The sequence below is a fragment of the Leptodactylus fuscus genome, chromosome 1, assembly GCF_031893055.1.
Source record: "Leptodactylus fuscus isolate aLepFus1 chromosome 1, aLepFus1.hap2, whole genome shotgun sequence".
Lineage (NCBI taxonomy): Eukaryota > Metazoa > Chordata > Amphibia > Anura > Leptodactylidae > Leptodactylus > Leptodactylus fuscus.
This window is the reverse complement of record NC_134265.1, coordinates 107,664,923-107,688,337: the sequence shown is the minus strand read 5'-3', so window position 1 is coordinate 107,688,337 and position 23,415 is coordinate 107,664,923. Positions and strand designations below refer to the sequence as shown.

Here is a 23,415-nt window from a genome sequence, read left to right as displayed (position 1 = left end):
CAACCCCTGATTTCCACTGGGTAATTCTTAGCGAAATTCTATCGCCGAGCTATCTCTATGCAAATAGAGATTGTGTCTTTAGCTTTCCCAACATGTGCATAAAGAAGAAAATGTTTGTTTTTGTACTGTGTTAGCCAGTGGGTATGAAATATAAAAAACAAAAAACTTGTGAGTCTTCAGTAGATGATACCTTTTTTAATGGCTAACTCATAATGATGACAGAATATAATGTGTCAAAGCTTTTTGGCTTCTTCTTCAGATATAACTAAGAACAATTTCTGAAGGCTGTATATTTATGTACAACAGGACACATAGGGATAGGATTTCAGGAGGGAGGGGGATGAGAAGAGGCTTATTAGTATATACACATGTAAACAATTCACAGTTCCCAGGTTCTTATCTTTATGGCTGTCTTAGTTCAGTGATTTCTATAGCATGACATGAACCCATGTGAGACATTCATTCCATTCTCCAGAGTGTTAAATAGGGCCATGCTCTTGTATTCTTGGATCAGTCGCTGTTTCCTTGATTTAAAATTCCCTCTTAAAAACAAAATTTTCATGTCATTGGTGATACATGATGAACACATCAGACTACATACAGGAAGCACACAGACAACTGACTGACACACACTATTACTCCAAAATGGATTCAGACCCCACAGTGGAGTACTCCAAAAAACTGAAAAAGGTGATCTCCGGCTTATCTAATGGAGCAGAAAGCCTAAGCAGCCTCATACCAGCAAGTACAAGAACGGGAATCTTTTATATGCTTCCAAAACTGCACAAACCTTGGGAACCCAGGGAGACCGATCATTTCATGTGTTGGGACTCTCACTGAACAGATTTCTGGATGGGTGGAGGGCATCCTCAAAACCCTAGTGAAGGATACAGCCAGCTACCTACAGGACACCACAGACCTATTAAATAAACTATCCACTATAAGTCCCCTTCCAGATGGAACTATCCTGCCCACTACGGATGTAGAATCCTTGTACTCCAACATCCCACACCAGGACGGTATAAATGCCTGCCAGTTTTTTATGGAAAAGCGAGGTATGAACGCTGTATCTGTGGTGAAACTAACAAAATTCATCCTCACCCACAATTACTTCTCCTTTGGTGACTGCATCTAACTACAGCAGACTGGCACCGCAATGGGGAGCAAAATGGCGCCACAGTACGCTAATCTCTTCATGGCCAAGCTTGAAAGTGACTTTCTATCCACCTGCACCACCAGGCTTCTGGCCTACTACTGTTTCATTGACGATATCCTAATTATTTGGACTGGGTCTGAACAACAGCTGAAAACCTTCCATGAACAATTCAACCAGTTCCATCCCCCCATCAACCTGACGCTCAATTACTCCTTCTCTGAAATAAAATTCCTGGACGCAGTCATCAAGATACAGGATAACAAATTTGAGACGTCGCTGTATCGGAAACCAATTGACCGCCCTACCTACCTAAGATGGGATAGCTTTCATCCGAAACACATAAAGAACTCCATTGTATACAGCCAGGCCATCAGATACCATCGCATATGTTCAAACCCTGCAGATAGAGACAAACACCTGGGAGGCCTCAAAAACACATTCTTGAGGCAGGGTTACTATCCAAGAACAGTTGAAAACCAAATCACCAGGGCCACCAAAATACCAAGATCGGATTTATTAAAATACAATTAAAATACAATACCAAAACAGGAAAACAATCAGGTGCCCCTAGTCGTCACATATAACCTTACCTGGAGACGCTGAGTGGAATCACACGCAAATTACTTCCACTACTGCAAAAAGACAACTGTCTAAAATCCATATTTCCAGACCCCCCCTCTCCTGTGCTATAGACAGCCACCAAAGCTCAGGAATATGGTTGTTAGCAGCTCACTGTCACCTCCAACTCACACTGGAACATTTCCATGCGGACAGAAAAGGTGCAAATCCTGCCCTCACATACTGACCACTGACAGGATAGAGATACCAGGTACGTTCACCTGTAACACACCTAATGTAGTGTATTTAATAATGTGCACCAAAATCTCTATGTTGGAGAGACCGGTCAGAAGCTCAGAATGAGAATGAATGCACATCACCACACAATTAGAGAAAAGAGAATAGACCTTCCCGTGCCAAAACATTTCTGCAATGAAGATAATATCACAAATGACATGAAAATTTTGATTTTAAGAGGGAATTTTAAATCAAGGAAAGAGTGACTGATTCGTGAATACAAGAGCATGACCCTATTTAACACTCTGGAGAATGGAATGAATGTCTCACATGGGTTCATGTCATGCTATAGAAATCACTGAACTAAGACAGCCATAAAGATAAGAACCTGGGAACTGTGAATTGTTTACATGTTTATACTAAATAAGCTTCTTCTCCTCATCCCCCTCCCTCCTGAAATCCTATCCCTATGTGTCCTGTTGTACATAAATATGCAGCCTTCAGAAATTGTTCTTAGTTATATCTGAAGAAGAAGCCAAAGAGCTTTGAAACGTTATATTCTGTCATCATTATGAGTTAGCCATTAAAAAAAGGTATCATCTACTGAAGACTCTCAAGTTCAACATGTGCATAGGGAGAGATGTCAGTTGCAATGAGAGGGGCAGTGTAAATAGGAGGGAATATAAACAAACAAATGCCTTAAGTCTAGCAAATTACACTAGCGCCAAGCCAATATACTGTATGTGTTGTGTATAGGTATAGCTTGCATTACCTTTCTTCCCCACTACACAGTGTATGATTCAGTCAATCAGCAATCTTCTGTTGATGACCTAGCCTAAGGATATGTTAGCAGTAGTATACTCCTGGACATCCCCTTCATACATGGGAGAGATTTTAAAAATCTTTTCTGCCTATGCTCCATGTCACGGTCTCTAACTGATGTTCCTCTCCTATAAAGAAGCATAACCTTGGTGACAGCTTCCTTTAATTTTTCATATGACTAGTTGTCATGATATTAGGAATTGTCTGAAAAACATTTCCACAAATTATTTTAATCAGTACATTAATTTCTGCAACTGACACTTATGTAAAATACCTGGAGGTTATGAAGCTTTCAACAGCACATTTACAAAACATCATGTACGTTCTAGTTTGTAACTCTACGTCTGTGATTATTCACAAGGTTTCCTTATCTGAACAAATACATAGCCTATTAATAAATCAGATATACAAGAAAAAAAAAACGGAGATGACTGTATAACATGTGCTGTCATGATGCTGTATATTATCAAGCAAGCAGTTGTACAGAATGATCGGGCATGAACATTCACAATAACGCTAGCTTCATACTAGTGTTCAGGTTTCCGTCTTTCGGATCCACCTGTGGACAATCTAGTGAAGATAAGGAGGAGGAGCAGAGGCTAATAAGTGGAGAAGGAAACCTATTTCTTCAAGAGTACTAATATATATTTCTTATATCCACTTGGGGAGTCAAAAACGAAAAACTGGAAAATTCCTCCTGCGGGAAGGGGGTTAAAGCACTGACTGGTATGTTACTCAGCTTTCTTGAGACCCTGAAAGATGCATCTATCAAGTTAAGAAACAATTACAGAGGAAGGAGGAGAGTTATTCGTATTCTAACCAAATATGCTATACGATTTAGGATATATATGTCTGGTATTCAGGAATACCTACCCATTGGTTGTTACACCGCTTTTCAAAACTCTTGAAAGGTAAAATGTGCATAATATCGCAGGGATATATTAAAGAAGGGAATTACCAAAGCATAACTACACATATTTGCCATTCAGCAGTTTAGGAGACTTAGGAGACTTCTCCCTGCTCAGCTGTACTGGGTTGTATTTTTGTCATTGTGAGTTAGTGTGGTACAGCCGCCTGGTGTCAGTGTGTATACTACTATTGGCACTATTACGGTTGGTACGAGTGGCACTACTGTTCATTTTTATTTCATACTGTCAGTTACTCGGAGGATTCCTTCCAACAAAATGGCCACACTCACTGTAAAGAGTAAAGTGTACACCACGCCCTCTCCTCCTAAACTTCCTGGCTCACATGTACTAGCATTAGAGGGGGAGAGGGAAAGGGAAGAAACATGGCTACTACCTTAGAAAAAAAAATTATATACTATTTTACACTTTCATGCTTTACAATTAATTATACGACAAAAGAAGATCAGGAGATTGTGAAATACAGGGAATTATTTGTTCTTTTTTATTTCTATGAAATTCTCTGGGTTGAGTGAACTTTAATTGAGTCATTATCTTATGGAGAGTAGGTCCAAGATGCATTATTGTCATTTAAGAAGTTTTACGATGCATCTTGAGGCATTTCTAAATGAATTTAGAGTCATTCTGATATGCTACATTTGGCTACACTTATACATGTTAATAGAAAATCCTCTTCACACATTCTTTTATGATAAATGTAATTATGTTTATGCACAATGATGTAATACACCCTATAACTGAATCATCTCACTTCCATTTTGCTTGAGAAAGACTCCTGTTGCTACGTTGAAACTTTATGGCTGATAAGTTAATAAAACACACATTATAATTCACTTTGGAGTGCTCTCTGGTTCTTTGTATATATTTATTGAAGGGGCATAAGTCAGACCTCTGGGGTGTGCAGAGTGTTTGTGGGGTCAGGGGCTTTATTTTGTAATGATTTCATATGAAAAGAAAAGAAAAAATAAGTATAAAACAATAAATATTAAATATTATAAAACAGTCTTTTCCATACACAGAAGAAATGCAATAAAATCACCTCTGCCAGTGAATCATTTTAGAGCTCGTTCACACTGGCACAGAGGGGGCGGATTATGGCGCGGAATCCACATCATAATCCTCCCCCTCACAATGGTGGTCTATGTAGACCGCTAGCGTTCATTTTTCCACTAGCGTTTTTTTTGTCACTGGCAGAAAAAAGAAGCAACATGACCTTTCTTGAGGTGGATTCTGTCACAGGAAGTCAATACAAGTGAATGGGAGGCGGAAACCGCAACGCAGTTTTTTAAGGTCCATTCACTGTGACGTTTTTGAAGCGATTTTTACCAAAAGTCACTCCAAAAAATGCCTCGGTGTCCAAAAACCACTTCCTAATTCCAGAAGCGTTTTTTTTTCCAGACCAAAATACGCCACACAGTATTCGAGTGTGAACTAACCCCTAAGGCGCAAGCAAATTAGAAATGTGTAAGTAAATGTAAACGGGTCTGACAATCAGCACTTTATCATGTGGACTTCCAGAACAAACTGCAGCAAAAACTCAAAAGCCTTGAGAAGGTAAGTCAAGGCAAGATGTTCTGAAACAAAGGATGCCTTCAACCCGCAAAGTCTGTTACCAGCTGATCCGTGAGTGCATGGGCAACCATCGCATGAGACTCATTAGGTTAAATAATTGTTCATGTGGTTCCTTACACTAGGCCATATCTTACCTATATTGCTTATTACACTTGCATAACAGAAAGGATAAGCAAATAAGTACTCTAAAAGTAATTTGTGAGGTATATAATATTTTGTGCTGTAATGATTTATTAACCTACAAGATACTTATGACCAAAAAAAAGAAAAAGAATATATCATAGGAATATATTAAAAAATAAAAAAGCCGAAAGTTTGTTCTTTATGAACAGAGCAACAAACTTTAAAGCATGAAGATGTATTAGTAGAAAATAAGTCTACATGGAAAACTGAACAACTGTGTACATATATTGTATTACATATCTTGTACTGATCATTTGAGACATCCTGCATACGCCACTCTACATAGTCCACAACTGCATGCACAAGACTGTAGACTTCACAGCCGACATCTCCCAGAGTTCCTTGCTAGTCAAATGGATTTAGCTAGTGATTTGCACTCTTTACATTAGACACTATGCAAGTTATCTAACTAAAAATAAAAACAAACTGATCCACAAAATTGTCACACTTCGTCTGGCTGCCAGGAATATGTCTGTCAACAAGCTTGCCAACTACTACATACAGAACTACCATAATGGAGAATGCACACCTGCACTATAGTCCAGACAGACTCACAAACTGGTCTGTTCACTGATGTCAGATTTCGGTGCAGAGTCTGCAGTGAAATCTGCACCAAGTCTTAAGACAATTCACACCCTATGCATCCCAATTACATGCAGCATAAACAATCCAGGAAGATTTTTGGTATTAGTCAGAGAAAAATCAGCTGCAAAAATAACTACTTGTGCGAATATGCACAAGAAAGTGAAGGTTTAGTCCAACAGAGCAAATCCCTGTGTGGATCTGCTACACACGTAGAACATTTGCAAAGTCCATTGTAGAACCCTAAGCTTTTATGCTGTCATGTAAACATCCCCTAAAAGATACACAATGCAGAATATCTAGCTACACAGTTACAAAACTTTCCATATTTAATATACAAACTGTTACTCAAAAGGCGAATCTATGCTTTAAGGAGAACCTTGGCCCTATTGAGTTACTGACAGCTATGTCTATATACCATTACACACTCAGAAATAAATGACAGGTTACCTGATTCTTTTCCTACAACCTATATATCAATCAGCTCTGCTTCTCCTGTTCTATAACATGCTGCCTGCAGATAGGACTGGTTTTTTAATGTGATAGGTTTCCTTTAAAAATGTAGATGAGAAGTTCTTTGGCATATAATACCAAATTTGGAAAGATCAACAATAATTTCACTGGAATGCATGGAGAATGCTAACCTGCCAAAGTTTCATACACATAGCCATTCCCAATTTGTCATTTGTTGAAGGAGTCATGGAGCTTATAACCTTTTGTGATTCCATATCCATAACTTGTACCTGTAAAATGGAGCAGATTTAACATTAATAATGTCGGAAAAGAACACATTAGCAAAAGACACAGAAAGTCCTTCTATGTATCAGACATATCAGAGAGAGGCAACATGAAAAAACACACGCTATAAGCAGAACCTAAAATATACAGAATAAGGTTACTTCACATTGCAGTATTTGTGGTCAGTACCTTGCACCAGTATTTGTAAGGTTAAAAATCAGGAGTGGGTTGAAAACCCAGAACATGTACGTAACGTTCCCTGTACCACTCCTGGTTTTGGCTTAAAAAAATAATTATGATTATTACTAATATGGTGTATGTGGGCTGAAAGTGGCCTGAGAGTCTTCCATTCAGATATAGGCAGTGGCAGGTTAAGTGCACCCATAGTCCCTTGCCTGTCCTACATATCTATAGCTAAATAAACTATAATCTGCATGATCTGGCACTGATACAACCATACAATAAACCAAGTAAATGGCTCAGATGACAGTTACTGTCAGACTGTGTGTGAGGAGCATCTGTGAGCTTAAGTGGGCTTCCCCCTCCTCTTTCACACTGACATAACCCACCCTTCAGACTCCTTTCCAATCATCTTGCTGGACTAGGACTAAAACAATAAATGTACAGGTGTCTGTTTGGTTAGGGCTCATATTATCTGGAACTTGTTACCACCACACATAGGACTGTCCCCCACAATCACAAACTTCAAAGGATCCTAAAGACTGAGCTTTTCAGGAAGGCCTAAACCTTCAATAACCCTGCTGCCATCACACTATTGTCACCATCTGCACAGCCTCTATCCTCACCTACCGCCTCTATCCCCCTTCCCACATAGATTGCAAGCCAAAGTCACTGTTCATATTGTAGCTATTCTGGGTATTTTGTATGTAAACCTTCAAATGTACAGCAATATGGAATTAATGGTGCGCTAAAAAAATAAATAAATAAAGTTAAAATCCATCATTGGGTATACAGACTGTAACAACAGATTAATTTGAGCACATGGCTTTTAATTTCCAATAGTCTGCTAATCTGTGGCGTCTCCAAATGGAATCTAGTGTATGACACACATATTATAATGTGCGGCACAGTCAATATTCCTAGACATACAGTAAAGAAAATTGACAACTGGGTATCCTTGCATTGGATGTGACATAATATTTCTTGAAGAGCAAGAGAACCGGCTGCACAGGTAAAAGTATTGAGCTTTATGGAATAGTGTTTTATTAGGAAGTAATTTGATTACGGCAATACTTAACCATTTTGGGGGCACTATCACATTCTGTAAATAAAAACTTTTCATATAAAAATACAATCTGTATTGAGAGCAGAAGTACCTACGTCTGTGATGCAGATTGTTATATAATCTAAGAGCACCTTCGCCCTGTACAGATCAGGCAGGAGCCAGACGTCTACTGAAAAGTCATTTCACTTGAATTTGTACCATTACTAATTAAGAGAAATGATCTCTTGCTTTGCCAGAGGCTTGTAATGTTCCTGTGTGGCTGCAGAAGTGAAGACTGAAAGGCACGCCCGTTCTCAAATTAATAATCTTTATAAATGCATTTGGTGATGTAAAGATAGAATGGAGTGTAACTCATAAATGCTGCCGTAAACAGATAAGCCCCTGCCCATATCGCATAACTTAAGGGAAAGGCTAACAGATAAAATTAATCATTTTTTGGGGAAAAGCCAAGCATAAAGACTTCCTGAGATCAGATGCATATCTCATCCTTAATGTGTTAGAGCGAGGATATGTTAGACAGTGATGGTGCCAGAACGTACTTGTTACCACTCAATTCAAGCTCAAGACAGGAAGAAATAAACTTCTTTATCAAAGGCTACCAACGTGTGCTAAGACCTTGTTTTTTGCTTAGGCTCTGTTCACACTGTGGTTATGGTTTCCAATATACACCGTAAAAAAACACGACAACAGTGTCAGATCAATTGTGCTAAAGTATTGAACACGGCACTCCAAATTGAGGTAGGCACCTTTACAAGATTCCACTCCATGCAAAGGTTATTAAAAATATACATTAAAATATGGCAATGTCCTTCAAGTAAGTTTATTAAAGGGGTTGTCCCATCACAGTTTTCTCTCTCATGTTTTGGTAATGTTGAACACAGCAAAGAACAGGCTTTTAAAAAGGATAAGGGGTTTGTCCAATAAATCTAGAAATTTTCTAAATGAGTATCTGATCCCCACAGATCAGGCACCTTGAAACCCTGGTGATCATCGGATCCCTTTGGCTGATGAAGATAACAGATAAACTGGAATTGTCCAGCCATGTAATACTAATACTGCTCTGAAAAATTTGAGGCCTCTTGTGTTTTATGACATACATATAAACCAAAGGAACATATGTTCAGGAGAAGCTATTTTAGCATAAGCAGACTATGTTTTTGTAACTCCTTGCTTTCTTACATCGGACTTCTCTAAATTTGTGCTGATTGATGTTAAATAAAACTCTTTCAACCATAAGTATGCAACTCAAATTTTACCTGGGAGCTTTCTGTTCCTGGCATTGCTAGTAGACAGCAGTCAGTATTCAACAGAGAACATCTACAGAAACCAACACTATCGATAGGAATAGTCTCCATGACTTCATTCCTTCCTTCTCCTAAATTCCATGTGCATATCTGTAGATCTCTACCCTGACTTTGAAAACAAGGAAGGTTAATATTAATTTTTATAACTAAATATATAAAGCAATATGACATGCTGTAGAAGGCATACTAAGCACTTGAAAAAATAAAATTACCGGTACACTCCTCCTGTACACAGCTAAACTTCTGATACCCTCAAAATGGAGGGAAAGACCAGCAACAGTGGAGAGAGAAGTTGAATACGCTATATCCTTTGTAGAACAGTAGTCCTAAAGGCTTGGGATTAAAGGTCCGACTTAGGCTAGGTTCACAACTTCGCTGGAGTCTCTACCACAGAAAATCAGTAAGAAAAGTCCTGCACAGAGGACTTTTCTCTCAGACAATTTTAATATGAAAACGGCAGAAACCTGATGGCCACCCGGCAGATTCCATTATAGTCTATTGGTCCCACAGGAAACCACTGTTTTAGTGGTCCGGCTCTCCATCGTTTAGGTCACGGAAACCCATGCGCAAATGTGAACTTCGCCTAAGGCCGAGGCCCCACGTTGCGGAGACGTAGCTTTTTTTTTTATTGCACAGTTTTTTGCGTTTTTTTAAGCCAAAGCCAAGTGTGGCTACAAAAGCAATGTGAAATATAAAGGAAAGTTCTTATATTTCTACCTTCTGCTCAATCCACTCCTGCCTTTGTCTCAATAAAACCACAACAAAAACTGCAACAAAATAGCTGCGTTTCCACAACATGGGGATTTAAACTTAAAGGGATCCTAATCATTGGGAAATCTCATTTTTTAACTAAGCATATATTTGCATAGCCTTTAGAAAGGCTATTCCAGACATACTACACTGTCTGCAGAATTATTAGGCAAATGAGTATTTAGATCCCATCTTCCTTTTTATACATGTTGTCCTACTACAAGCTGTATAGGCTTGAAAGCCAACTACCAATTATGTAAATTAGGTGATTTGCATCTCTGTAATGGAGGGGTGTGGTCTAATGACATCAACACCCTATATAAGGTGTGCTTAATTATTAGGCAGCTTCCTTTCCTTTGGCAAAATGGGTCAGAAGCAGTGGCGTAACTACCACCATAGCAGCAGAGGCAGCTGCCACAGGGCCCGGGACATTAGGGGCCCGGTGACAGCTGCTACTGCTGCTATCATTATTCTCGGAGGTCTTTTCGGCCCCCGAGTATAATGATTGGGGCCCCCTGTTGGTGGAATACTTTCCACCAACAGGGGGCCCCGAAGCTGCAGCAACGGCTGAGACACAGGAGCTGCAGGTCTGGCTCCTCTCAGCGCTTCAGGACGTTCCCCCTCTCTCCCCCCTCCCTTTCTCTGCCCACCAATGAGAGGACTGAGGAGAGCCCAGGAGGCGGGGCTTATCCCTGCCGAGCTCCTGCCGTCCTGCACTCAAGAGGAGAAGAAGAAGCTGCTCCAGGAAAATGAAACTAAAGATACACAGGTACATACTGGGGTTACTATACTTATTAATATCAGGTACACAGGTACATACTGGGGTTACTATACTTATTAATGTCAGGCATTTGGGGTGATTACTTTTGTTTTAGTAACTCCATGTGCCTCATATTAATAGCAGTTAACCCCATCATGTCCCTCACATTAACCCGTGTGCCTTACCATAAGAGTTACTGATATGTAAGACATATGGGGGTAATAGTAATGAAGATACTTTATTATTACCTCCACGTCTCTCACATATCAGTAACTCTTATGGTGAGGCACACAGGGGTTAATGTGAGGGACATGATGGGGATAACTTCTATTAATGTGAGGGACATGGAGTTACTAAATTGTAATGCATATAACCAGATTTTTTTTATCCACAATTGTCCTGGTATAGCGGTCAGCGGGTGACGTGACAGTATTTAGTCCTGTAGGGGCCACTAAGGGACATAATACTGAGTGCAGGGGCCACTATTGGGTATAATACTGTGTGCAGGGGCCTCTAAGGGACATAATACTGTGTGCAGGGTCCACTATTGGTCATAATAGAGCGCGCAGGAATGCGTAGGAGGGACTCGGTCGAGATCTTCGGTGTCGGGGGGGCCCCATGTCAAAAGTTCGCCACGGGGCCCCGCCATTCCTAGTTACGCCACTAGTCAGAAGGGAGATGAGACGGACTCTGAAAAGTCAAAAATTGTGAGATGTCTTGCAGAGGGATGCAGCTGTCTTGAAATTGCAAAACTTTTGAAGTGTGATCACCGAACAATCTAGCGTTTCATGGCAAATAGCCAACAGGGTCGCAAGAAGCGTGTTAATAAAAAATAGCACAAAATAACTGCCCATGAATTGAGGAAAATCAAGCGTGAAGCTGCCAAGATGCCATTTGCCACCAGTTTTGCAATATTTCAGAACTGCAACGTTACTGGAGTATCAAAAAGCACAAGGTGTGCAATACTCAGGGACATGGCCAAGGTAAGGAAGGCTGAAAAACGACCACCTTTGAACAAGAAGCATAAGATAAAACGTCAAGACTGGGCCAAGAAATATCTTAAGACTGATTTTTCTAAGGTTTTATAGACTGATGAAATGAGAGTGACTTGATGCTCCATCACATGCATCCTAATACTCCACAGCGTGGCTAGCCAGTAATGGTCTAAAAGAAGGAAAAATAATGACATGGCCCCCTTGTTCACCTGATCTGAACCCCATTGGGAACCTGTGGTCCCTCATAAAATGTAAGCTCTACAGGGAGGGAAAACAGTGTCTGAGAGGCTGTGGTGGCTGCGGCAAGCAATGTTGATCGTAAATAGAGATGAGCGAACAGTGTTCTATCGAACACATGTTCGATCGGATATCAGGGTGTTCGCCATGTTCGAATCGAATCGAACACCACGTGGTAAAGTGCGCCAAAATTCGATTCCCCTCCCACCTTCCCTGGCGCCTTTTTTGCACCAATAACAGCGCAGGGGAGGTGGGACAGGAACTACGACACTGGGGGCATTGAAAAAAATTGGAAAAAGTCATTGGCTGCCGAAATCAGGTGACCTCCATTTTAGACGAATAGTGGATTTCAAATCCGGGTCATATGAGAATGTGAACTTTGTGACTATGAGACAGGGATAGCTGTACAGGCAGGGATAGCTAGGGATAACCTTTATTTAGGGGGGAATGTTATTAAAAATAACTTTTTGGGGCTCTATCGGGTGTGTAATTGTGATTTTTGTGAGATAAACTTTTTCCCATAGGGATGCATTGGCCAGCGCTGATTGGCCGAATTCCGTACTCTGGCCAATCAGTGCTGGCCAATGCATTCTATTAGCTTGATGAAGCAGAGTGTGCACAAGGGTTCAAGCGCACCCTCGGCTCTGATGTAGCAGAGCCGAGGCTGCACAAGGGTTCAAGCGCACCCTCGGCTCTGATGTAGGAGAGCCGAGGGTGCACTTGAACCCTTGTGCACCCTCAGCTCTGCTACATCAGAGCCGAGGGTGCGCTTGAACCCTTGTGCACACTCTGCTTCATCAAGCTAATAGAATGCATTGGCCAGCGCTGATTGGCCAATGTATTCTATTAGCCTGATGAAGTAGAGCTGAATGTGTGTGCTAAGCACACACATTCAGCTCTACTTCATCGGGCTAATAGAATGCATTGGCCAGCGCTGATTGGCCAGAGTACGGAACTCGACCAATCAGCGCTGGCTCTGCTGGAGGAGGCGGAGTCTAAGATCGCTCCACACCAGTCTCCATTCAGGTCCGACCTTAGACTCCGCCTCCTCCGGCAGAGCCAGCGCTGATTGGCCGAAGGCTGGCCAATGCATTCCTATGCGAATGCAGAGACTTAGCAGTGCTGAGTCAGTTTTGCTCAACTACACATCTGATGCACACTCGGCACTGCTACATCAGATGTAGCAATCTGATGTAGCAGAGCCGAGGGTGCACTAGAACCCCTGTGCAAACTCAGTTCACGCTAATAGAATGCATTGGCCAGCGCTGATTGGCCAATGCATTCTATTAGCCCGATGAAGTAGAGCTGAATGTGTGTGCTAAGCACACACATTCAGCACTGCTTCATCACGCCAATACAATGCATTAGCCAGTGCTGATTGGCCAGAGTACGGAATTCGGCCAATCAGCGCTGGCTCTGCTGGAGGAGGCGGAGTCTAAGATCGCTCCACACCAGTCTCCATTCAGGTCCGACCTTAGACTCCGCCTCCTCCAGCAGAGCCAGCGCTGATTGGCCGAATTCCGTACTCTGGCCAATCAGCACTGGCTAATGCATTGTATTGGCTTGATGAAGCAGTGCTGAATGTGTGTGCTTAGCACACACATTCAGCTCTACTTCATCGGGCTAATAGAATGCATTGGCCAATCAGCGCTGGCCAATGCATTCTATTAGCGTGAACTGAGTTTGCACAGGGGTTCTAGTGCACCCTCGGCTCTGCTACATCAGATTGCTACATCTGATGTAGCAGTGCCGAGTGTGCATCAGATGTGTAGTTGAGCAAAACTGACTCAGCACTGCTAAGTCTGCATTCGCATAGGAATGCATTGGCCAGCCTTCGGCCAATCAGCGCTGGCTCTGCCGGAGGAGGCGGAGTCTAAGGTCGGACCTGAATGGAGACTGGTGTGGAGCGATCTTAGACTCCGCCTCCTCCAGCAGAGCCAGCGCTGATTGGCCGAATTCCGTACTCTGGCCAATCAGCACTGGCTAATGCATTGTATTGGCTTGATGAAGCAGTGCTGAATGTGTGTGCTTAGCACACACATTCAGCTCTACTTCATCGGGCTAATAGAATGCATTGGCCAATCAGCGCTGGCCAATGCATTCTATTAGCGTGAACTGAGTTTGCACAGGGGTTCTAGTGCACCCTCGGCTCTGCTACATCAGATTGCTACATCTGATGTAGCAGTGCCGAGTGTGCATCAGATGTGTAGTTGAGCAAAACTGACTCAGCACTGCTAAGTCTGCATTCGCATAGGAATGCATTGGCCAGCCTTCGGCCAATCAGCGCTGGCTCTGCCGGAGGAGGCGGAGTCTAAGGTCGGACCTGAATGGAGACTGGTGTGGAGCTATCTTAGACTCCGCCTCCTCCAGCAGAGCCAGCGCTGATTGGTCGAGTTCCGTACTCTGGCCAATCAGCACTGGCCAATGCATTTCTATGGGGAAAAGTTAGCTTGCGAAAATCGCAAACTGACAGGGATTTCCATGAAATAAAGTGACTTTTATGCCCCCAGACATGCTTCCCCTGCTGTCCCAGTGTCATTCCAGGGTGTTGGTATCATTTCCTGGGGTGTCATAGTGGACTTGGTGACCCTCCAGACACGAATTTGGGTTTCCCCCTTAATGAGTTTATGTTCCCCATAGACTATAATGGGGTTCGAAACCCATTCGAACACTCGAACAGTGAGCGGCTGTTCGAATCGAATTTCGAACCTCGAACATTTTAGTGTTCGCTCATCTCTAATCGTAAACAGATCAAGCAACTGACACAATCTGTGGATGGAAGGCTTTTGAGTATCATTGTAAAGAAAGGTGGCTATATTGGTCACTGATTTTTTTTTCTTGTTTTTGAATGTCAGAAATGTTTATTTCTAAATTTTATGTTATATTGGTTTTCCTGGTGAAAATAAACAAGTGAGATGGGGAGAGATTTAGTTTTTATTAAGTTCCCTAATAATTCTGCACAGTAATCGTTACCTGCACAAACAGATATCCTCCTAAGATAGCCAATACTAAAAAAAAAAAAAAAAAAAAAAAAACCCACTCCACACCAAAAATATTAAGCTTTTATATTTATGAGTCTTTTGGGTTGAATGAGAACATAGTTGTTGAACAATAATAAAAATAAGAATCCTCTCAAATATAACTTGCCTAATAATTCTGCACACAGTGTATATGTTTTGTAATCCTCCCAGCCATTTTTTAATTTAACCTCATCCTCAACATCAGCAGCCTTCCCTCCTCTCACCTCCCCCTGTGTACACACATAGGTAATGCAATTCAGGCAAGTTTATCCATTGTTAAAGAACAAGAAAAGGTCAATATCGACAGAGACAGCCATGCAGGGCCAGATATGTGAATATACACAGGTACTGTAACATGTAAGAATACAGTATAATCTGAGGTAAATGATAGTGAATGTCTTATAACAATACAGAGAAACAGTAGAAAGGCGGGGGGTGGAGATGCTAATACAAGAAAGAAGGGGTACTGATGACCGCAAAGGACCTGGTGGTCAGAAAAATACTGATATCTATAAATGAGCTGATATTGGTTGGAATGGTAAGGGTAGTATGGAGTCTCAAAAGAGGGCAGATTAGGTATGAGGGAGATAGAACCTTTCATTAGGGTCTGAGAGGATGCCCAAAATAAACTAATGGAAGAAACATACAGAATGGACCCCAGGGCCCCATGATTCTAGGAAGAAATTTCTAGTGTTCAATGTATAAAAAGGAAAAATAAGCCATAATGTGATTATTACCAACATTAAACTGATAGGACACAGTGAATGAAAGGCAGTCATAGAACAGATTGCCCAGCAAGACAACGCACATGTTAAAACTTTCATGAAAATTCAGGTACATTTTAAAAACATATGCCATGCATAGCAAGTATGTGTAAGCATGATGTGTAAGCACCACGCTCACAGGTTATCAATGCGGATCCCACTATTCATAGAACACCTATAAAAACAAAACAGTTGCAAACTCCATTGCAGGTATCTGGACTTCTCAGTCTAAGGGCTAGTTCACACTTAGTTAGGTGTCGAGGAATTTGGCCAGGAAAAAAATCCGCTTCAGGAATTAAGAAATGTTTTTTTGAAGCGTTTTTTGACGAGGTCTCTTTTGGAGCCAAAAAAACGTGTCAAAAACCGCTAGCGGTTTTTCCGCCTCCTATTGACCCCTGTTGTTTTTTTCAGGCGGAATCTGCCTAAAAAAACGGTCATGTCGCTTCTTTTTTACACTAGTGGAAAAAAAAAAAAACGCTAGCAGAAAAAAGAACGCTAGCAGATTACATAGGACCCTATTGTGAGGAGGCAGATTATGAGGCGGATTTCGCGTAAAAATCCGCACCATTTTGCTCCGTGTGAACTAGCCCTAGGATTACACCATCCTTTAGTTGTCTTGTTTTGTGACATTCTGTCTCAAAGTTATTTTGCCACATCTTTTTGTTTCAAAAGCCACAACTGCCTCTATCAAGTTGGAAAAATTTTGGTTCAAACTAGATACGCCAAGATACAGCACATTTCCTGGTTTTAACACTAAATCGTATAAACCCAAGGATAATTGTAATAACCTAAGGGCTTATTCACACAACAGCGAAAACTAGCCGTGTAATAGACATTTTTTTGAATGGCCATCACACCGCTGCATTAAATTCAATGTCTGCGAATTGGGGGCTACTTACATGACTGATATTTTATATAGGCCATGCTCTATTTCTGTCCATTTTTATGGATCTCTCCATACTCCGTGAAAACTGATGCCCCTCAGGTGCAAAATGGCTATGAAAAATGGATGTTTTCAATACCGTTTTATATCACAGTCGTGTGAATGTAGGCCAGGAATAGCCAGTTTACCTCATTAGTCTCTCTCTATCAGAAAGGGTATGGATCCAGAGGATAGATTTGCCATCATGTCCATTCAATACAGTGTTCGTTCTCCTTGTACTTAGATTCCACACATGAATCTGTCCACTAGAAGACCTAAGTATATTAGAATAGGAAAGACAAGAAAGATAGATTAATCTATGTATTGCAATCTATATAGAAATGTATGTATCATAAATGAAAGAATAAGACTTTGATACGCAGTTCAAATATAATTTTTGCGTTTCTTTCCTAAAATATCCATCTCTCTATGATCAGCAAGAAGAAGAATAACAGCAGCACCCTTAGGCCTTAAAGGGGTTGTCCAGTCTAAAATTTAATATACTAATTATACTAAAAAACTCACCTTGGTCCGGTGCTGCAACTCCATTGAAATACCCGTTGCACGTGACAACTGAGGCCAATTAGGCGAGTATGTTTTTTTTTTTTTCCCTTCACCTCCCCCGGACTAATTAGAATATATTGTTTACCTTGGACAACCTCTTTTATCACAAAAACACCTCTGATTTGTGTCTGACGTGTGTTCCTCATATCTGTTTATACGCGTTTTTCATGTCCTCACTTCCTGATTTCACTTCTTTTCTAATGAAATGTATATAAAATAAATACATTTATATACACAATAGTTTAGGTGCATATAAGAAACTCTGCAATATATCTTCTAGGAGGAGAATGTTTCCATCTATACGCTCTTAGCGCCTCTCCTGCCTGCTCCATTCTCTGCCATATCTGTCTTTATTGAAGACTCACAGAGATCAGAGTACATAGAAGTCTACAGAGAGGGAAAGAGGAGGTGGAGTAGAAGCCCAGTGAGTGAGAAACAGATACAGGGACATGCTGCAGAAGGAAACCATATGATTTCTAGCACCTTTTTCAGCAGAAGAGATATGAATACAGCTCTGGTGATATACAAATCTTACTGCAATCTACTTCTGCAATTGCAGGAGCTTTTCGAGTGCCTTTTTACATCCTAATGCTGAACTGGGTCAACAATTATGACATACAAAAGCTATGTTGCAGCGTGAAGCGGTTAATAACTGTATAAGATAATATTTAACAACTTATCATTTAACTTTGATGCCAAAGGTGGAGTTTATTTGTTCCAACTTCATGCTATGTATGATTGAAAACCATGTCGGTGGAGAATCACTTTATAACTACTCACCCAGAAAAAAGAAGCGGTGGACATGGCTCGGAAACATTACAACTGAAGTGCAAGCAGTTAACTTCTGCACCCACACCTCTAAGATCAAATTTTGGATCTGGGGGTGGAAGAGCCATCTTCAAAAATCACATGAGAATGTTCTAGTTTCCCTACAGAACACATCCATCAGGTTTTCTTGCTCCTTGAATGAGTGTTTCTTTACAGTTCTAGTCAGAGAAAATAAGAATTCATCAAAATATGTTACAAAACAGATATTAATGGCTGTTGTAAAACTGGAATCAGTGTGAACAGTGCCTTACTATTAGGTATTCTTCATTGTTATCTTTAAATGATCATGTTATTGTACATTCCCACTGCTGTGGTCACTCTAAAAAAGTGTGTAGCCAGGTAAAAACACTGAAAGCTGCCCCCTCACTAAAAAATGTTATAAATGACCGACCCCAGAGTGTTTAGATGTGGTGATCATCCTATACCATGCAACTAGAGGTCTCCTAATAGAATGTAGGCTGTAGATGAATCACATCTTGTCTACATCTGTCATCATTCAATGCAATGTAAAAAACAAGACTGAAGAAAGCTTCTGCCTATTCTGGTGCTTATCAAACATAAGATAAAGTCCTTTGAGAAAGACTTACACAAACAAAATAGAAGAAAGCTTGACGGATCAGAACAACAGTCTAAAGCAAGCCAGTGTGAACATAGGCTAACTTATACCAGGTCTACTATAATTTTCCTATGTTTCCAGGAGGTGAAAATTGCACTGTGGGAGACATGGAAACAGATTTAGCTTCAATAGAAGTATGATAGCAAGGACGAGCCTGTGGCAAATCAACGCTGGTTCTGCAGCAGGCTCGTCCTTGCTCGTCGGAAGAGAGCTGGCACCTTGCTGTTACAAGGGAGCTTACTTTTTCTCATAGGAATGAATTGACCAGCGTTGATTGGCCAGTGTATAGCATTCGGCCAATCAACACTGGTTCTGCCGGAGGCTCGTCTGTGAGGAGGCGGAGTCTAAGATCGGACCACAGCAGTCTCCATTGTGGTCCGATATTAGACTCCGCCTCCTGGCCAGCGTTGATTGGCCAAATGCTGTACACTGGCCAATCAACACTAGCCAATGCATTCCTATGAGAAAAAGTCAGCTCCCGCATAAACGCAAGCTGCCAGCTCTCCCTGTACAGTACGTGATTTAGTGTGCAGCGGCTCGGAACCAAGGATATTACAGTTAAAACTAAGTACAGATAGCCCTCGGGTTACGACGGTCTCAGGTTACAACGTTTTGTGGTTACGACTAGAAATGAGCTAAAAAGTAAAGCTCCCTCGTAACAGAAAGCTGCGAGCACTCCCGACTAGCAAGGATGAGCCTGCGGCAAATCAACACTGGTTCTGCAGCAGGCTCTTCCTTGCTCGTCGGAAGATGAGCCATTAAAAAAAAAGGTATCAACTACTGAAGATCAGGTTTTTTGTTTTTTTTATAGTTAAAACTAAAGGATAGTAAAGGACATGGGTGAAGGGTAGGGGCAAGGAAAACAAGAATTTAATTTATCATAATCATTGATACTATTTTGCTACAAGGGCTAGTTCACACGTGAATACGCGTGTGCATATTCCGTTGCAGCTGCCACGATGGGATGCCGATGCAGTGCACGGCATACCGTCGTGGCTTTCCGCTCCGAATTAGGCCGAAATGAATGGGCCTAGTCCAGAGGGTGCTGTCGCGAGACAGACACCACAGCCGATTCAGCCGCGGAATCCTCCTGAAGAAAGGGCAGCTTGTGTCTTTTTTCCGCTAGTGGCAACATGCGGCATGTTGCCACTAGCGGAAAAAAGAACGCTAGCGGTCTACATAGACCACCATTGTGAGGGGCTGGATTATGACGTGGATTCCGCGCCAAAATCCGCCCCCTCTTGCTGTGTGTGAATGGGGCCTAAGAAGGCATCTAAGCCAGTTTTGTACCTGTCAGCTATTGTGACTAGTTCCTTGAGTAGGCCATTCCACAGATTCACAGTGCTTAAGGTAAGGAGATTGAATCTTTCTTTTTTCTCAGACAGAGGTAGAGCCCGCTTGTCTTTTGAGGGGATTTTAAATGGATCGGCTTTCCATCATACTTTTTGTACAAACCATTTATATATTTATACAGGTTTATCATGTCACACTTTAAACACCTCTTACAACTAAATGTGAGATCAAGCTCTTAGGTGTGGGTAAGAAAATTTGTCTTCCAGTCAGCATTAATTCATCTAAAATGTTACTGCCATGCCACTCAAGTTTCTTTGTTTCAAACTCTTGACATCACGGGGCAGAATTATTAAAATTACTTACTTGTCTACAAATCATATGGCAAGTGAGCCACACTGTTCTCCTTCCTGTAATATGGACAAGTTTTTTTTTAACCCTTTGGGGTCTCTAAACATGGCATTCACTCAGGATTTGGGATTATACAGCAGAGACCCGGAGGCAAATCCCACAAGTAGACGGGCATTAACACCTCAAAGATGACTGATGTGCCATTTTCCTAGTGCCGCATGGGTGCTGACAATTTGAGGATAGATCACCAGCATCTGTACTAAGATCCATCACTATGACAGCTGAGAGTCTATTGAAGACTCTCAGGGTTGTCTTCTATATACATATATTACAAGCTGCACTAGGCAGTAGGTAATAGAAGTACAGGGACTTCTCAATACATTAATTTAGTGACTGAACACCGCCCCCCCCCCCCCCCCCCCCGATTCAAGACCCCAAGGGAGTCCAAAAAGTTAAAATAATAATAATAGTCATCCCCTTTTTCCTAGGTCAGATAAACACATACGCATTAAGTAACCCTGCATCTGAAAACGCCTGACCTTCCAAACAAGTCATTTTCCTATGCAGATACTGTAAAACACTGCAATTTTTCCCAAAGCGTTTCTGGTCTGTGGGGCCCCGACCTTAAAGGGGTTAAAACGGGCCAACAACTATATAAATTTGATAATGCCATAAAGCATGCCGACCTACAGAATATGCAAAATGAATGCTGTAAAAACGAAGCCTGCAAGAAAGTCACTTAAAGGGCTAGTTCACACGTGAACTGCCCGCGCGGGTTTTGACACAGAGAGAGGCGGCGAGCCGCGTCTCTCTCTTGTCAAAACCCGCCCGCCGAGACCATCGCTGTCGCGGCTTAACCCTTTGCTGTCGGCTCAAATGAATGAGCCGACATAGGAGGGAGCTGCGGGGGGCGGAAGCCGTGCGGCTGAGACTGCAAGGCTTCCGCCTGAAGAAAAGACATGTCCTTTCTTTTCTCCGCTAGCAGCAGCTCGCCGCTAGCGGAGAACAGAAGCCCGGCGGTCTCCATAGACCACCATTATAAGGGGAGGTTTTGGACGCGAAATCCGCTGTCAAAAACCTCCCCTTATACTCACGTGTGAACTAGCCCAAAGGCGGTTTTCTGTAACTCCAGCTTCCCAGCACATATCACAGAATAGTAAATGGTTCCATTATGAAGAACAATTTGTCCATCAAAAATGAAGCCCTCATATGGCTCTGAGAACAGAAAAATAATACATTAGGCTTTCTGGGGAGTGAAAACTGAAAGGAAAAACTGGAGAATGGTTATCACTATACATGGCAATAGCAGAGAGTGTGGCAAGTGCAGCAGCCTGAGGTGAGCCATGTGGCGGCACACGGAGCCTGTACTGTCCCTCCTCACACAGGCAGCAGCATTAGGAGTCAGGCTTCTTGCTAAGCTCCCTCTCTCCCTCCCTGTACCACACCATGTACTGACCCTGTAGAGATCCTCTCCTACACTGCAACCGGCACAACAACATAACCTGCTAAAGGACCTGCGATGATGTCATCACCATGTGATCAGTCACGTGTCTGGGAGGGTCAGCCTCTAGGCAGCGATGATATAACTACTATAGAGATGGCAAATGCAGCAGAGCTGCTGGATGCGTAACAGCTCTTTATGTATGGTATTACACATAGCAGAGATCTGTGTGTGCGCGTATACATATATACACTCACTATGTATAAGCTGCATGTAGCACAACTGTATGTATACATATGTATACAGTATGTATAAAAGTGCCATGTAGCAGGGCTCTGTCTTTCTCTCTGTATTTATAAGCTACATGTAGCACAACTGTGTATGAATATATATATATATATATATATACACACACACACAGTGACGTAACTAGGAATGGCGGGGCCCCGTAGTGAACTTTTGACATGGGCCTCCCCCCAACTGACGCCGAAGACCCCAACGACCGACCTCCCCCCCCACACACATTCCTGCGCGCTCTATTATGCCCCATAGTGGCCTCTGCACACAGTATTATTCCCCATAGTGGCCCATGCACACAGTATTATGCCCCATAGTGGTCAATGCACACAGTATTATACCCCATAGTGGCCCATGCACACAGTATTATTGCCCCATAGTGGCCCCTTCACACAGTATTATGCCCCATAGTGGCCCATGCACACAGTATTATTGCCCCATAGTGGCCCCTGCACACAGTATTATGCCCCATAGTGGCCCATGCACACAGTATTATTGCCCCATAGTGGCCCCTGCACACAGTATTATGCCCCATTGTGGACACCCATGAATATAATAATCGAAGACCCAAGGGGGAGACACAAACATAAAAAAACAATGTCACTTACCTATCCCCAGCTCCGCTGCAGTCCTCGGTGGTGTCGGCCATCCACCTTGACGTTCGGACATCACATGACCCGGGACGCAGGCCCCGGTCTTGTGACATCAGAGACCTCACAGTAGCAGGCCTGATGCCTGCCAGGAGCGTGGAAAGGTAAGTAACACAGTTTTTTATGTTCCTTTACCTTTCTGAAAAGACCCCGAGAATAATAATAGTGTTTGTGGAGCCTTACTTATTCCGGCCACTGCAAGGATTGGTAAATAAATAGGGCCCATTACCGGCTGTCGTAACTCCAGCCGGTAATGGCCTACTAAGAAAAAGAAAAAACGCAGCGGTAGCGGGCCACTGTGTTTGTGTGTATATATATATATATATATATATATATATATATATATATATATATATATCTGTGTGTATATACAGGGCCAGCTCCAGGTTTGTGTGGGCCCTTGAGCGACAGAGCCTCATTGGGCCCCTTTTGGAGCAACCCATGTGTAATGCAGCAACAATAAACAAACAAATTTGGGTGTTTTTTGCAGAGGCGGACCTGCTGGAGTGGAGTGTAATACAGTCCATTCCATACAAGTAGATAGAATCTGTTCAGACGTCAGAAAGTAAAGAGGAATTTGAGGTGAACATCTGCCTTGGATTTGCC

The 23,415-nt window shown here is 42.0% G+C and overlaps 1 protein-coding gene across 1 annotated transcript in view; it reads right to left on the bottom strand.

The window, feature by feature from the left end:
- The window catches only part of GNB1L (G protein subunit beta 1 like), a 32,298-nt gene extending 10,337 nt beyond the window's left edge, over positions 1–21,961 (bottom strand). The window contains exons 1-5 of the mRNA XM_075262482.1: positions 21,878–21,961; positions 18,117–18,322; positions 16,922–17,047; positions 9,277–9,433; positions 6,681–6,779 (exon numbers count right to left, since the gene is read on the bottom strand). Of these exons, the coding sequence (XP_075118583.1) occupies positions 6,681–6,779; positions 9,277–9,433; positions 16,922–17,047; positions 18,117–18,232 (498 nt within the window). The 5' untranslated portion in view covers positions 18,233–18,322; positions 21,878–21,961. The remainder of the gene's footprint in view (positions 1–6,680; positions 6,780–9,276; positions 9,434–16,921; positions 17,048–18,116; positions 18,323–21,877) is intronic.
- Between the last annotated feature and the right edge of the window lie 1,454 nt (positions 21,962–23,415).